The sequence below is a fragment of the Schistocerca piceifrons genome, chromosome 5, assembly GCF_021461385.2.
Source record: "Schistocerca piceifrons isolate TAMUIC-IGC-003096 chromosome 5, iqSchPice1.1, whole genome shotgun sequence".
Lineage (NCBI taxonomy): Eukaryota > Metazoa > Arthropoda > Insecta > Orthoptera > Acrididae > Schistocerca > Schistocerca piceifrons.
Genome location: NC_060142.1, coordinates 559,012,383 through 559,030,087, shown reverse-complemented (window position 1 = coordinate 559,030,087; position 17,705 = coordinate 559,012,383). Strand labels below are relative to the sequence as shown.

Here is a 17,705-nt window from a genome sequence, read left to right as displayed (position 1 = left end):
CTGCTGACGGCATAGCGCCCAATCCACAAAAGCTTCAAACAATTCGAGATTCCAACTTCAAAAAAGCACCTTCCTAACTTCCTAGGGCTGGTCAACTGTTTTCATCACTTCATTCATTATTCTGCACTGGATACCCCGAGTTTATCTCAATTAACAGGCCAAAATACTATCAGGACATGGGATGAACAAGGTCTTCTCGAATTCTTGAACCTTAAAGATGCACTCTTAAAAGCACCGATACTCTAACACTCTGATCCCACTAAGAATTTTTCGATCGCCAGTGACAGTTCCAAACAGCCCTTGTCGTATACCTTTTCCTAGAGATAGAGAAGATCGCATCAATGTTATTAAATGCTTTGCATTTGCGACCGGCATTTTGTCTGCTGCAGAACGCAATTAATCGATTACAGAGTTGAAAATCGTATCTGCCGTTCGGGCTTTTACTAAATTTACACCCTTTTTGTATGGAAGATATACCAGTGTTCAAACTGAAAACCGTGCTATTTAATTACAGCTTTCCTCAAAATTTTCTCGCGATCGCTCTGGACGATGGAAGTTGTATTTACAAAAATTTTACTTTTACTGTAATCCATATTCCCATTTCTCAGAACGTAGTAGCTAACGCTTTATCCTGTTCTCTTACTAGCAGACAACAAGACATTGTCGCGTATTTTTGCCAAACTAAGTACAGTATTTAGTACATACAGCAAGTAGCGTTTGGAATCTTCGTTTTTTTCTTCTCCTAGAGAAATTTCCTAAGAACGGGATAGGGCCAGTATTTGGAAGAAATATTAAGCAACTTTGGCCTGAAGAGTGCAATTCAACAATCAGACTTCACTACTTGGTACGTATTCTCTTTCAACGTACACATCCTCACAGTGACAACTGAGTCCTATGTAGACCTGAAAATATAGTCAACAAACTGATTTGGTACATGCACGTAAGTTGTACACGTTATGGTTCACGAAAGTGTTTCGTCATTCTCCGCCAGAACTGTTAACTTGCAAAATATGGAAAAACGTACACGATCTCTACTAGCGACAAGCATACTTTGTAGTAAGCGAAATCATCGACGACTTCTTATCTCGCTCCAATATACCCCGTTGTACCAATCAGATTACCTTACACGATCGCCGTGGATGTTATGGACCAATTCCCAGAAATAAAATAATGTTTTCTAACATTTTAGTAGCAATAGAACTAACTAACAAATTTCTGACATTCGCACCGTTGTGCAAAGCTATAGCCAAAACTGTTTAAGCAGCTTTTACAAAAAAAAGTTCTTACCGATTGTTGGTCATGTACGAAAAGTTAGTTCTGATAACAGACCACAATTCAGATCAGTTATATGGACACGTACTCTGAAAGCTGAGAGGGTTACATCTATTTACATTTCCTGTTACCGTGCTTCATCAAACCCATCTAAGAGGACTATGAAAGAAATTGGTAAGTTTCGTCGTCTATACTTTCAAAAGAAATACACCGATTGGGATTAATATGTCTACACATTTCAAGAAATTAATAACTCTATTGCAAATGATTCTACATTGTTTTCTCCTTACATGGATTAAAGAAGGTTGAACCGCCGAACAAATTAAGAAATTAGTAGCATTGCCTGATTCACAAGGACTACGTCAACCATAAAGTCATCGACATTGCAATCAACAATATTAAGCGTGCAGCTGAACGAAGACAGTAACAACAGAAACATGTAAGCCATCTGCGCGAGTTTAAAATTGGTCAAAAGGTATTAGTAGGTACTCAACATCTTTCCAGTAAAGCCAAAAATGGGTGCAACAAGTTGGAGTAGCTGTAGAATAAGACACTTTCCGCATCCAAATGTTGTTCATGTAGAAACTCCGCGTGCGAAAAAGTCACGCGAGAGCTATCATATTTGTAATGTAAAAGATTTTATTCAATGAACTAATTTTTTTTCCTAATGGCGACGGTGTTTGGTACTACATTGTCACAGCGAGACATAATAATTCATTTTGCATTTTTCTATAGTTTTAGCACTTTTATTTCCACCGTGCACGATGTACTTGTTATTCGTCTTGTAACTCAGAATCATTTCATGCACGACTATGTTTTTACAGACAGCATCTTTTAGGTAGAGACAGGATTCCACATGCTTGATGTATATTCTCATTACTATTTACTCATCCCGATCACTGACTGTTTCAGAACAAGGTGTTACAATGTAAAGTAAAATAAAAAGAAGTAAACAAAAATACATTTTGCAGCATCGAGGATGTGCAATACGGTAGTGAAAATGAAGGATACAAATGTAACAAATGTCATCCCTCATCAAATACCAGCCAATTTTTTTCTTGCAGGTTTTACAGGAAACAACAAAGTAAAACCCAAGACTAACATCTCTATACCAAATATTCCTTTACATGGTTTCGCTAATCAATTCTTTATAGCAATACCAAGAATTACATGCACTAACGATTTTCCTATGTATGCTAGATATGAGTTTTAATTTTATTTTGGTAATATTCTATGAAGTGATGATAATGAAGACAAAATGATGTTCTGCTCATGGTAATAACGATTATATTTGAATAATAAGGTAAAGGAAACTGATGACACGGAGGTCACACTGTTATAATGATAACCTCAAGTTAGTGAGAACACACAAATGGATAAATTGAGATACAGATAACATTTTTAACTATTGTAGAAGAACATGACGTTATTTGGTACACAGGAATATTACTCCTTGTATTACAAAAGAAAAGGGGGGGGGGGTAATTTGCTTTTGAATGGTAGAGTAGCTGTACATGTTCCTGTTGATAAACTGCATTTTTCTGAACTAACGATGTTTTTACATAATATATGCACTTATATTAGCACATGCTAATGTTGCTTTTAGTTGGATTAAATATGCTATTAACAATAGTAGCATAATAATTTTGTCATGCTTTATGTGTACGACGAGCCATTTCTCATCAACCATTTTTTTCTTTTGTATGCTCTCCAATCTCAGCTATTACTACAGGCTTCTAGTTGTTACGTCATTCTGATTTCTTTAACATTTTCATGACTGTGCTTAGAATAAACTTATGATCACACATTTGTATCTTGCTTTATTTTGACTGAACAAGTTGACGACTATGGCCGATAATGATTCTATTATGCAAAAATGTGCACTTTCCGTTGCTTATTCCTAATTTTCCCAGTACCAATCCGCATTTCTTACGGCTACTATTGGTTTTTAGCTTTATTTCTCTGTACGAGGTATATTACTTATGTATAGTCAATATTAGCAACAAGAACCATTTTCAAATATCATTTACTGTAGACGTAATCTACTATCCTGATCTTTCTGATGACCTCTCACAACATCCAGCCTGACTAATTACGATCCATGTATTTTGTCATTTGTTCCTGTCAACCTTCACGTACTATTTTCTACAATTATTACCTGTATACATTAAGTTTCCAAGTTTACTGGGAAAGCCACCGTTATTCTATATGCAACCGCTACTGTTCTGCGGAAACACACTACCAGTAAATGAATTTATAACTTACTTACTACTAGAATAGCTCAACTACGAGTATAAAACATACTCTATGTGTCATATTATTAGATGCTGAACTATGAACACAATGTTTCACTTATATAGTTATGGCACTGCCATAAATAATGCAGCTGTTACCAGCATTAAGTTTAGGATTTTATATTAATGTCTACCACTATCATACTTTGCAATTTTAAAAGCATATCTCTTTAAGTCCCATTTTCTCCCTATGCTATTGTCGTTCTCTACGTTATCCACTGACATGCTCATAAAACGTACAGTTGTTTACTTGTCTGCTAGAATATAAATATATGCTAGCTTACTGATGTCGACGATAATACACTACAAATGAAGGAGCTGTGATGACACCATTCATTGAGCTCACGACTGCACTAGGCAACATTTTATATACTATAGGCCGAGTTGTCATTTGCTACCAGATCTACTGTTACCACCAGTGAGTCTGCACATTTCCAAATCACACTACTTCGACATACCTAATGATGTTAAAAAATATTAAATATGACTGTTAAATATTATCCTCTGATGAAGAAATATGAACCAGTGTCTGTGGATCATCGATTTGCACACCATCCACACTGTAACTTTACCTTGTATTTTTCACTCTGTACTTTATATTTCATACTCTTCATATAGCTACGCTATGCTTTGTCTAACAATGCCTATGATTAGTCATAACTATGGAAATAAGTCTTGTAAATAAACACTTGATCTCAAATATTAGTGCACATAAGAACTAAATTTCTTAACCAGTTTGCAAATACTTAATATTTATAATTCTATATTGAACAACTCAGTTGTTTTAATTTCCATGAACTTTGTAAAGAGGGAGTTGCTCATACTATTGTATTTTACTTAAATGCCAAGCTACATTTTAAAGTTTCATAGTGCACATGATCACTATCATACCTGACTGTTTGTACATTCATGGTTCCTAACCACCGATCTTCGATGGTTAAAGAAAATGCTTCACAAATAAACCATGATAACTTTAAGTTAATCATAAAGCCAGAGGCTCACAAAGATTTGTATTCCTTTATTGATTATCTCTTGTATTCTAGGTTTGCGAGCTTTTATCAGCCTACACTTATGTAATGTTAAGAATTTGTTGTGTTATTATGACTGATTGCCTAAACAACCCTGCCAAATTCTGCAGAAGGAGGCAGTGGGGTTATGAAACGTATATACATCGGGTAAAATTTTGTAAGAAAGTTTTATATTGAAGCAGAGATGGTCAAATGTGGTATCGATTGTGTAGTAGGATTGCAGCTCAACAGTGATCGCTTGTTCACGGTATTATGGGTAACGTGTTAAAGTAACCTTAGTTAATAAGATGTTTTAGAGTAACTTTAAATAGAGACATGTATGGAGGACTCTCAAGTGTAAAGTGTAGTATCGGATGTGTGTTGGGTATATCCTTACTCTCTACCGGCAGTACTCATTTTTTATTTGCAAGATACCATACAGGAAATAATTAAGATAAAGACAGTTATTTTGTTTCGAATGCAATGCACATTTTTAAAAGTGAGGATTCAGACAATGTATAGCACTCATTTCTAGTGATTTTGTAAAGCGATTTGTTAATGTATAACCAGTTTATTGTGCATTAATTGTGAGCATTATTAATATCCAAAGAGTCAAAGTAAAATTTTTAAAGTTAGTGCCATATTGTTACTTTCCACAAGTAAATACCAGTTAATCAGATCCAAGCCGTTTTGATTGACTATTTTGCTTACGAAGTTATTGTCTGTCACATTCGATTTGATTAAAATATATGCTAAGCAACTTTCTTGGACACTAGGTTAATCCAGTTAAAGGTACTAACACGGAGCAGTTGGAAGAGCATTACCATTGCGCAGACAAACGTAAGAAATTCTTTAATTACAGAGCTAGCATTCCTTTAAAGCACAGGAACCATTATTTTCAAATTTATGAAGTTTTGAAACTTCTTGGCAGACTAAATCTGCGTGTCAGATCGCGGCTCGAAATTGAGACCTTTGATTTTCGCGGGAAAGTGCTCTGCCATCTGAGCTACCCAAGCACAACTCACGAACCCTCCTTAAAACGTTACTTCCGTCAGTGGCTCGTGTCCTACCTTCCTAACTTCACAGAAGCTCTCCTGCGAACCTTGCAAAATTAGCACTCATGGAAGAAGGAATATTGGGAAGACATGCCTTCGCCACAGCTCACACTCCGCTGTAGAGTGGAAATCCCATTTCTGAAACATCCCCCACGCTGTGGCTAAGTCATGTCTTCGCAATAGCGTTCTGCCAGGAGAGCTAGTTCTGCAAGTTTCGCATGAGAACTTCTGTGAAGTTTGGAAGGTAGGAGACAAGGTACTGGTGGAAGGAAAATTGTGAGGTGCTTGAGTAGCTCAGATGGTAGAGCACTTTTCTGTGCAAGGCAAAGGTCCCGAGTTCGAGTCTCCAACCGTCACACAGTTTCAATCCGCCATGAACTTTCATATCAGCGCACACTCCGCTGCAGAGTGAAAATCTCATTTTGTGATCAAGATTAGTAGGAGAGCCAATTTTGAATCAGTAGTGTTGCATTAGATTCAGTTTCTTGTGTTACGTAAACTCGATCAGTTTTGGTTTTGTTTAAATTTGTTGACAGGTTACATTGTCACAGTAAGGAAAGTTCAGCAAAGGGAAAGCGCAGAAGCGACATGGTAAATTATATGTTCGCACGCCGTTCCCGTTCTGACTGATGAGCTGCAGGCTGCTGTCAGTTACTTTACTTCAAAAGTATATGTTTCACTGTGTCCATGGACAATCACACTATAATGTGCACTAAGTTGTTTTCTGTTTTGCTTACTGCATTTTGTAAGTGGTTCTTGAAGACTTACTGTGTAAGGCACGTTTCTCACAGGTGCTCATAGCTCTTAATGTATGCATTTTAGAGACCGAGTTTAGTGGCCTTTGTTGTTTTGGTTCATGCTACCATCTCTCAAAATATGGAACACTTGTTTTTTAACACCCTTTGCACAGGGTGAACATTAATAAAACCTATCAACTGTAGGGATGGATTACTGGCTGGAAATTTAGGGATAAAGGTCCTATGAATATGTGTCAGGATGTGTCAGGAAATGCATCGTTTCCACTGTACCTGGCGGTGACGAATTAAACTTACTCTGACCACTTGCAACGGACCACGTGTAACGGACTGTTAATGTCAGGAGGGAATGCAATTGGATTTGTGTACAGCGAATCAGATGTACCATCTAACTCCAACCACGTCATACTACATTTCAAGTCCTTTTATGTGTATTTATGTGATCATGGGTCCTTTCAGACAGAGGAACGTGAGGACTTGTGCGTATGCCAGATTTGGAGGACCGTGTGGTACAGGATATAAAAAAAAAAGTTCAAATGTGTCTGAAAGCTTATGGGACTTAACTGCTAAGGTCATCAGTCCCTACGTTTACACACTACATAACCTAAATTATCCTAAGGAGAAACACACACACCCATGCCCTAGGGAGGACTCGAACCTCCGCCGGGACCAGCCGCACAGTCGATGACTGCAGCGCCTCAGACGGCTCGGCTAATCCCGCGCAGCGCTACAGGATATTGAGATGACTCCTAGTATAAGCTCCAGGCAAGTGGCCCGCCAGCGTGGTGTATTCCAATGTAGATTACGTGAATCTTGTGTCACAGTCGCTACTATCCGTGTCACTTCAAACGAGTGCAAAGATTACCAGTAGCTGATTTCTCTGTATGGGAAGGACTTAGCCGATGGTTTTTGCACGATACCATAGCAATTATGCGATATCATCAGCATTCTTTACCGACGAAGCGACCTTTACCAGAACTAACGTCATCAAGCTGCATAATCGCCCTCTATGGGCCGCAGGCCGTCGTCGGGGAATGGGTGAGGTGTCTCATCAGCATTGGTTCAGTATCAGTGTGTGGTTAGGGATTCTTGGCGACCACTTACTTGGACCGATTATTATTCCACGACGCCTCGTCGGAGTAAGGTAGTGAATTTACTGAGGAATACACTGCTGGGCTACTTCAGAGCGCGCCTTTGCCAATACGACAGCTTAGGAACTTTCTTCATGGCGAAGCACCAACCCGCTTCCGCTTTACAGTTCGCCGGCATCTCAATAACATCTACCCCAGATGTTGAATGCAGTTCCTTATGTGGAGTCCCTTCAACAGCGTGTTTATGACGTCTGTGAAGCTATTCGGAGAGAGGCCGGAACGTGCGAAAGAGTGCGGCACTTCATGGTGCGACATGCGAACGCGTGTACTGCATCACATTGAGGCCACTTTGAATATCTGTTGCGACATGTGGGCGAAGCAGCTCTGTACTGTGTTCCGGGACGATATGTTTTCGTTGTTGTCGTTGTAGGCACACTGCCCATTTTCGAGCACATCATCATAGGACTTGTTTCCTGTCAGAAATTTGTCCCTATGGTTGTAGGTTTTATTAATATTCATCCTGTGTTTAAAGACGTGATTAAAGACGTGTTTAAAGACGTAGTCGAATTAAGTCGAGTGATGCTGAGGGAATTAGATTAGGTAATGAGACACTTAATGTAGTAAAGGAGTTTTGCTATTTGCGGAGCAAACTAACTGATGATGGTCGAAGTAGAGAGCACATAAAATGTAGAATGGCAATAGCAAGGAAAGCGTTTCTGAAGAAGAAAAATTTGCTAACATCGAGTATTGATTTAAGTGTCAGGAAGTTATTTCTGAAAGTATTTGTATGGAGTGTAGCCATGTATGGAAGTGTAACATGGACGATAAGTAGTTTGGACAAGAAGAGAATAGCACCTTTTGATATGTGGTGCTACAGAAGAATGCTGAAGATTAGATGGGTAGATCACATGCCTAATGAGGAGGTACTGAATAGAACTGGGGTGAAGAGGAGCTTGTGGCACAACTTGACTAGAAGAAGGGATCGGTTGGTAGGACATGTTCTGAGACATCGAGGGATCACCAATTTAGTATTGGAGGGCAGCGGGGAGGGTAAAAATCGCAGAGGGAGACCAAGCAGATTCAGAAGGATGTAGGCTGCAGTAGGTACTGGGAGATGAAGCAGCTTGCACAGGATAGAGTAGCATGGAGAGCTGCATCAAACCAGTCTCAGGACTGAGGACCAGAACAACAACACTAGATTATCAATGTTTTGCAGCAGGTTAGCATACTCAGTTCAGAAGAATAATCCAGAAGGCACTGATGTTGAAAGGGACGGAGAGATAGGCTGCATCCGACAGATATGGTGTCTGCAACGAAAACATTCATACTTTTATGGAAGTTGAAATAAAAATAAAAAAAAATAAAAAACTCGGAGTACCAACACGAGAGATATTTATGGGCTCTCGTCGCTGCTAACACGGGACTTCCTTTGCAGCAGGGAGCGGTTTGAATTACGTCCTGACGGAACGTCCGGCGCCAGCGTGTCTGTCCAGTACCGGCGCTGCGTCCGACGCATGCGCAGTCGGCTCCTGCAGTCGCGACTCGGGCGCTGAGCCGGCCGCGGCTCGGCAGTAGCGCGCAGCGCGCACTGACGTTCGCGTGCTGCACGGGTCTGGCAGGGAGGAGACGCTGCCGCCGCGTCGCCACGCAGACGACTCTGCTCCGCCGTCATACGGGCCGCTCAGTCGGCGACGCAAGGGACAACCACGGTGCGCCGTCGCACTGGAACACCTCCCATTCGCTGTTAATGGTCTTCTTCCCTGCAGGTAAAATACCTGACCATGTCATAAAAAAGAATTTTTTTTTCGCCCTACAGATGGCTTTTTTTTTCTTCAGGAATACTGTCAATAATAGCTCATTCAAATTACACAATATTATTTGTCGCCAACTTCGATAACAGAAAATGAAAACTAAGCAACAACGGTATCAAACAAACACTTATATCGTGCAGGTAGCATTTGGAGGGTGCGCACCCTTATCCTGTAGTGTTTCTGCAAGCTGAGGCGTACAAGATTGTTTCCGTACGATACCTCACGTCATATGGCTGACATTTCATTTCAGATACGCTGCGGTGAAATCCTACCCCTTACACCTGAAGGGGAGGTTGTATGCCCTTCAAACGCGTTGTGCGTGAAGTAAGTGTGTCTGATGCCGATTACTACTATACTATGCTAAATCGCTAAACAGTGACAGGTCTCTATATGATACTAATGCGTGGATAGAGTCGGACAAGCTTCGGTGTTATTTAAGACGCCGTATGGACAGCTGGCATGTTTTTGTCGCTATTTTAGGTTGAAAACTGTGATATTATTGAGAATATTGCTGTTTACTTTAAATACTTCGTTTTCTTGTATTTTCCACGTCTGGATCCACTACCTCAGTAACCGTAATGCATTTTTAGCCTACCTCATTTCTTTAAACTTATTGTTATATTTTGAATGCTCGACAGCGTTGATAATTTAAAGCTTACCTGAAATCCTAGCACGATACTAATGTTCGGATAGCGTAAGACAAGATTCGATGTTGTTTAGGATGCTGTATGCGCAGATTGCACGTTTTTGTCGCTATTCTAGGTTGAAGACTGTGATATTATTGAGAATATTGTTTTTTCCTATAAACACTTCGTTTTCTTGTATTTTTCGCGTGGGCTTCCACCGCCTCAGAAACCGTAATGCCCTTTTTAGCCTACCTGATCTCTTTAAACTTATTGTTATGTTTTGAATGCCCGACAGCGTTGATAATTTAAAGCTTACCTGAAATAAAAGCACGCCGAAGTGTTCCAGTGGGCGAAACTTTGTTTTCATTGTAGTTACACGAGAAGTAACATGTTCTGTCATTTTTCGATGATAGTTTTGCGTGTTAGATAACTCAATCACTTTTATCATTTATGTTCTGAGCATAAAGTGGGAGTAATTTTCCATTTACGTGTCCAACTGTAGTTTGATAATTGCCTGAGTGTAAATTAATCTCACTACAGCATTTTAGGTGATGTTAGTAATGGAAAAGTTTAAAATCACCTAACATGCGACAGTATCCGCCGTTATCGTAGATTTGCTGCACTCACATTGTTGACAGACTCCTCGACTGAGCAGCAAAATTAAATGACACAGTAATTAAGCTGCATGTGAGACAAAAATATGTTAAATATGGTTGAGTGGTCTTACGAATACCGTCTTCTGAAATATAGTAATGGAGAATTTTTAAAAATGATTATAAAAATTTATTTATCTACTTCTGTTTCAGAAACCGTGTACTATTACAGGAAAGCCAATGGCTCACGCTTCCTCCTGATAAGGCCCCTATCTGCATACTCCAGGCAATTGATCACAGCTGATGACACGGTAATGGCCCCCTAATTGGTGCTCACACCGCAACGGGGACATTGATATTCAAGGCGATGACTTGCTTAAATTACCTTATAATTTTGTCCCACCTACACATTTCGTATCATTCTTCTTCCGAATTCGTAACATGACTCAACGTAAAGTGAAGCAATTAATGATAATGGAGGTGAAAGTACATCAAACTGACATTGTAGTTCAGAAGAGAGCTCTTGAACCAAAATACCACGTATCCGTCTCTAGGCAAGGGTCTCCTAAGAGATTGTACTACATCGATTAGTATTAGAACTCATTCATATTCTACATCAAGGCGTCACACGCCAGTTTACGAAAACTGCTTCATAACCCAGTTACCGAAAACTGCTTAGAGATAATACTGTTTTATACCACAGATTTACCCTGATTTGTAGAGGTTCATATTTTGAAAAGTAGTCGAATATAAAATATGTATGCTAACACTTTCTAAATCATGTCTCTGGGTTACATAACAAGAAGTAGAAGTACGTTAATTGTGGCGTTGGTCTTGTTCATTGATACAGGGATATCGTTGCATTCGATGCACTGTCGTAAATAATAAAAGAAGAGGAAGATTGAACGAATGATTGCAGACTTCGTTGAAAAACAGGTCGAGTTTTTGTACCATCGATGACGGGGTAATTGTAGAGGAAGCACACGCAAATTTTGGAGGATGATGCAGAAGGAAATAGATAACGATGTATTCATTTGAATTAGCCACTCCATAAACGTATGGTTTGACGAGAATCAAGGATAACAATATCTCGCCATTACAGACACCCCCATAGATGGGACTTTAGATTACTTGACAAGAATTTGTATCAGTAGGATCGCTATTAAGGTGGTTAAAATGCTGCAAAGTTTGCGAAGTTGGATTTGCAGGCGCAAGTTTTGAACCCTGAGTGCAGAAGATTTGCTCATTCTCGAATGAGGCTGGTGAAAAGAGAATTAGAGGCGTATGGACGTGAGCTAATTGTCCGTGTTAAACAAATCTTTGAAAAAGTTCTTGCTCGACAATGTCTCAAGGCACAGCTGACCTGGTCTGTCCGCTGGAGCGAGACGTTACATTTACCACTTAACGTGGTTTGCTTTGAAAGTAAACAAGTGAGCAGGTCACATGTCTATCCACTTTCGTCGTGTCCTTTCCTCATCACGTTCTTTTACTAGTATTTTATTATACTGTACAAGCGCTCACTACTGTATCCCTGCTGCATACATCCACACGAAACACAACCCAGAATACTCTGAGTAACTGAAACGAAAGCCACGTTCAAGAGGCAATGCACACTAGAGTAGTCTGGTGTTCCTACTTCGTTCGAAACACTGAATAGTCGAATACATAATAGAGCTTGAGACATGTTTAAGTAGTTTCCGGTGGTTCATTAATACACACCGACATGATCGTGTAATAGGTGTCTGTTTGGTTAGTGCGCCTGGTTTGCTCTGTGGTGCAATGAAATCTGGCGTTATGAGCCCGTACACCTCCCGTACTTCTCGAAACCTGCGAACATGCACAATTAATCCACCAATTCTCATCAACTGAGGGACCTGTTCCTCCTAACGACCTCCGCGCGGCAGCTCGACCGGCGTTTTGCGCACCGCTCATTCCCCGGATCTCTCACAGCGCACAGACTAATTAAACTTCGGTCCACATGTGTGCGAGAGTGGCTGCTACTCATCTGCCAATGTGGGACTCAGCTCGTAACGCTGTGCCGTCCAATAACGGCTGTCAACGTCTACAAAACAATAATTTTTGATACTGGGAAAACTGTGACGCCATCCCAATGGAGTGCTCACATTTGAATCACAAACAAGAGAAAACTATTTTCGGTGTAACAACAGAGTTCCTGTGAATAGTAATTTATTCATTCAGATGATGTTATGTCTTGATGAAAGATTAGCTTGTTACGAAGCCGAATACCAAATATATAAGCCATCTTCCGTCCAAATGTTGATCAGAGTGCCACAGCACTTTATTAGCCACTGCCTTAATGGTGCAGTGTTGACCTTTCTCCTTCTGGCCACTACACTTACTGAAAACCCACTTATAGCCCCATCTTTCACAAAGAATTCTGGATGGTAGTCGAATAGATGTATCATAGAAATAACCGAGGACTGAGTGTCGACATAATCCAAAACTTTTGTATATATAGAGACAATGTTGCTCAGGAAGAAGGAAAGTACGGAGAAAGAGACTATTTTAAGACGTAATTCGACGATTCCAGGATCATTATATGCAGGTGCTAATTTGCACATGAATCATATGAGGTGGGGGGTGATGCTTTGAGATTCAGCATTAGAGCAAAAGTCTGAGAAAAAGCTTTTCACATTAGATTACTTATTGACTGCGAATTACTCTATAACCAAAATACCACAGGAAAGTTGAGTGCACTTCCTAGTCTCCCACTAGTCCACTTCCCCACAGTTTGTCTCCTCATTTTCATCTTCTGCGGTCCTTTACTCTTCGAATCGTAGAATAAAGAGGCGATCGGAACAGTGTGCTCAATTGCTTCGGTTTTAAATTAATACTTACACGAACTAGATGGTGCGTATTAGTAAGACGATACACCGTCATTTAGAGTAATGTGCTGCCATGAATACATCGGCTAGACAACGGAGGTTCAAATATTGTTTTGTGCACCAGACAGGGATAATATTGGGCCTTGGTACAGTCAACTGTAGAGTATGTATCGGTGAAACGTGTTACTTCAGTTTTGTGCGAAATTTAGTTTTGATACTTTAGTGGGAGATAAAAATAAACATGCATCATCGTAATAAATATCTTGTTAACTCTTTGTGTTGTAGAAGAGGTTTAACGCCAAGTAGACGAGACACGTAATCTATATCAATGCTGCTAACGTACTGTCCAACACTGTGTATGCGCACTCTGCTTTTGTGCCGGACAAGGTGTGTAATCGTATTCACCTGAAAGGGGACCGAAGGTACCATGCATACGTTTGCCGAAGATTTAGGTAGATTCTGATTGAAGGTGTAACGTATTGTGGTGATAATGTGATACGAAGAAACAGTGCCGATGCCTACTCAGATAATAATGTGTCTACATTTTGCTATTGTCGACGTTTTTTTTTTTTAACACGAAATTTGTTATGTACTCGTACATCTACGCCGACATTCCAAAATCAACTGGCGAAAAGTGCTTTGTATCGATAAGTTATATATCCTTCCGATTTTTTCTTGCGCGTTGGTCGGAGGATAAATGACAGCAACTATAATAACTGATCATTTCACAGGACTGTACGTGCGTTACTAAGGAAATAAACTTATTGAACAGTCTACCATGTATGGTTCTTGAGAATTTTTACTACACTTCCGTTTATGCTATGCCATCTACTACCTCTTATGTACGTGAACTTCTATTATCAATGGCTGAGCGGTTCTAGGTGCTTCAATGTGGAACCGCGTGACTGCTACGGTCCCAGATTCGAATTATGCCTCGGGCATGGATGTGTGTGATGTCCTTAGGTTAGTTAGGTTTAAGTAGTTCTGAGTTGTAGGGGACTGATGACCTCAGACGCTAAGTCCCCTAGTGCTCCGAGACATTTGAACCATTTGAACTTCTGTTATCAAATTTTCTTGATAAGGACATCAAACGGCATTGCTTCTATAATGCAGATTTCGTGACAGATGTACTGGTTGTCTAGAATTCTCAACAAAAAGCCTTCCTTTTGGACCTCTACTACTGATTCTAATTTTATCATTAATTTTATAGTTTTAGCATTGTCCCTAGGCCCTAGGCTGTTAAGTGAAGTGGCAGACTCCAAAATTGTACCAGTAATCCTATAATCTTCCACTGTCCGTTTCAGTCTCTTGTTTAATGGTATATTTGAAGAAATCTACTATCCAGGAAACGACGTGAAATTATGGCCAGGAAAGCAATGAAAAAGTGTCCTACAACAGTAATTCAGTGCGTGCAGTTCGTATAATCAGGAACAAATTATAGCAACGTTCCTCTCCATTTGTTAGTCAGCCTGAAAAGCTGAGTCGTAACGTGATTGCTTACCATGCAGCGGGCCCGGGATCCATTCCCGGCATGGTTGGAGACTTTCTCCGTTCGTGGAGTGAGTCTTGTCCGCATCATTATCTCATCATCACCGAAACGTAAGTCGCCCAATGTGACGTCACCTGAATTTAGACTTGCAACTCGGCAGCCGAACTTTCCATGGTGGGGTCTCCAGGGCGCCAATGCCACACGATCATTTCATTTATCAATCTGTTACGCCGCATAGACTCTACATCAGTTTTCTTATTTAGTTTCCTTCCCCTTCCATATGTGTTGCACGTTCTTCAATTGAGTGTGTTCAACTGAAATTTTCCTGGTCTTCAGCCGCGACAGGTATTTGTGGCTAATTAAGAGCGGATAATAAAAGAGGATACGACCCCGACCTATGCCACTTGTGGATAATGAGCAACCAGACACTAATGCACTGCTCGCGAGAGGCAAACCTGCGGAACAAAGTGCCGATCCAGTGCGATTGTAGCAAATGTGGTACACTTTTGCGTCCTTTTTCTGGTCCATCTCACTCGTTCTCGAATAGTGTTCACAAGTTAGACAACTCTGATGTTGCTCCAGTTCCATATTTGTTCTTTTCTCTTAATTTCATATGATATGTATGCAGTGTAAATACGAGTTCTTTACAACGATGATCATGAATTGCTTTCGCTCATAACTAGACGTACCAGGTTTAGATGTGAGACATGAGTATTCCGACTGTACTTACTGAGACGTCAGTTTTGAGTCTTGAGAGAGTCTTGGAGAGTAATTGTCCTTAGACCTAATATGAACACACAAATAGGTGAAGCCACCACTTCTAGGAATGTGTAGATTCAAAGATTCTGAGCCATAGTAGAAAAGTAATTAATTTCAAAGTATATACAGTGTGCAAAGAGTATAAGTGCAGAGATTTGTATTGGTGACTAGTGTAATGAGCAACATTATCAGTACTTACGTCACTTTCATACTACAAATTATAGGCATTCCAAGTAGTATGTTTTGAAGTTGGTAAATACTTTCAATTTTGCGTGGCTACACTAAGAAATTAATACTTATTTTCCCCTTAGCAGAGAGTAGTTGTCGAGACAGTCAGTGACAATATTATCCAAAATTATGAGGCCGTGATGAACAAATTAATTTTTCTGGACCATATAGATAAAGTTTCCACTATGCAATGCGTCAAGAAACAACTGAATAGTTTAAGGACTTTCAGTAAGGATATGTGCATAGCATCCACTGGTCATGTCTGTCGGAAGCTTGTTCAACATGGTCCCGTACTCCTACATAATGTTGCCACTGATTGTCTGGAAGACAACTATTTTTAATATCACAATAAGTATAAAGTAATGTATGATAAAGGTCACTATGCCAGAACACAACATCGAACTTCAACTTTCTTTTACGGTGTACTTTATACGCCATTTAAACATAAACTGCAGCAAAAGCGATGTATTCTCCACTACAGCAATGAAATAGTGTTACAGACTTAAATAAAACAGGTAAATTTACAGTGTAAGTAAATTGTTGAGACGGTCGCAGGTTCGAATCCTGCCTCGGGCATGGATGTGTGTGATGTCCTTAGGTTAGTTAGGCTTAAGTAGTTCTAAGTCTAGGGGAATGATGACCTCAGATGTTAAGTCCCATGGTGCTTAGAGGCATTTGAACCATGTTTGAAATGTTGATATCAAATGGATGTATTTAACTTGTATGAAGAAATATCTTTACTGGAAAAAACATTTCTTTATACTCAATTTACAGATCGTGGTAATCCGTAATGTGTACAGCCGCTGTTCTCAAACATTTCACTATCGAGACGGAAGATATATCCTCAAGATAACCTTTGGATAATCTAGTTCTGTCACTTGCTGGTATGTTTCGAAATGTGACAATCTCTACGGAAAGTCTTACGGATAAGGCGGTATGTTCATCCAACTTTGTGAATTAAATTCCTGGCTTCAGTACTATAATAATTTCCACTGTTTACAGCCCCCGGTGTCATTACTGAATATCTACAGCATAATTACAGCTTCACTGCAGTAACATCACCGACTTATCCTACTTTACAATGGAAGAATGACAATATGCTTTCGCATTGTGTCCCATCATGTTTACGACCATATATATGTTCGAGTGATTCTGGTATTAATGATGGGATCGCGGTTGGTGACTCTGATTACTCCCAAGTTGTTTATACGATTTCCTGTAGTTTGATGACGCTGATACAGAAACATATTAACTTAGAATCAAGAGTAAAAACGACGCCATCGAGACAAAAGTATATGTCTAAAAAGCTCGCGTATATCCATAAGGCCATTGAAGCCTATTTTATGAGAAAGTGAACCTACAACTGCGGTTTGAACACCGTTTCTCGTTCGTGGATAACCTGATTTTTCGCGCAACCATCCTCTCATTTGGCTCTAGGTGTCCGGGGTCACGCTGTCCGAGATCTGCCTATAGTCCAGTCAAGGACGAGATCATAGAAGAAAAATGTTCGTTTGGTCGAAAATTTTCGTACAGTACATGAGGAACTTACTAAATATCCTGGCAGGGAGGGTGGGAGCATTCGATTTACAGTGCGTTTGAAGTTTGCTTCCTATGTTTTCCTTGAATAACTCGAAGACTGTGGTTTCTGCCGAAAATATTTCCGGGTACGAAATTAAACTGCATTAAATTTCCCAGAAAAATGTTATATACATCTTTATTTTGGGACTAATACTTTCGGCGTTTCACCGCTCGGAGTGGTGGAAGTCGCTTTCCCCCTGAAGGACACTAAAACTGCCGTAACGGATGACAAAGAGTTAATTTTCTCTCTAGCAGTATAGAGCAAATCTTCCCATATGCGTTTTTTACGTAAGTACTATCA

The 17,705-nt window shown here is 39.9% G+C and overlaps 1 protein-coding gene across 1 annotated transcript in view; it reads left to right on the top strand.

Annotated features, from left to right (window-relative positions):
* Positions 1–2,530: 2,530 nt before the first annotated feature.
* LOC124799139 overlaps positions 2,531–17,705 on the top strand; it is a 184,177-nt gene continuing 169,002 nt past the window's right edge. Inside the window, exons 1-2 of the mRNA XM_047262676.1 lie at positions 2,531–2,547; positions 9,094–9,240. Of these exons, the coding sequence (XP_047118632.1) occupies positions 2,531–2,547; positions 9,094–9,240 (164 nt within the window). The remainder of the gene's footprint in view (positions 2,548–9,093; positions 9,241–17,705) is intronic.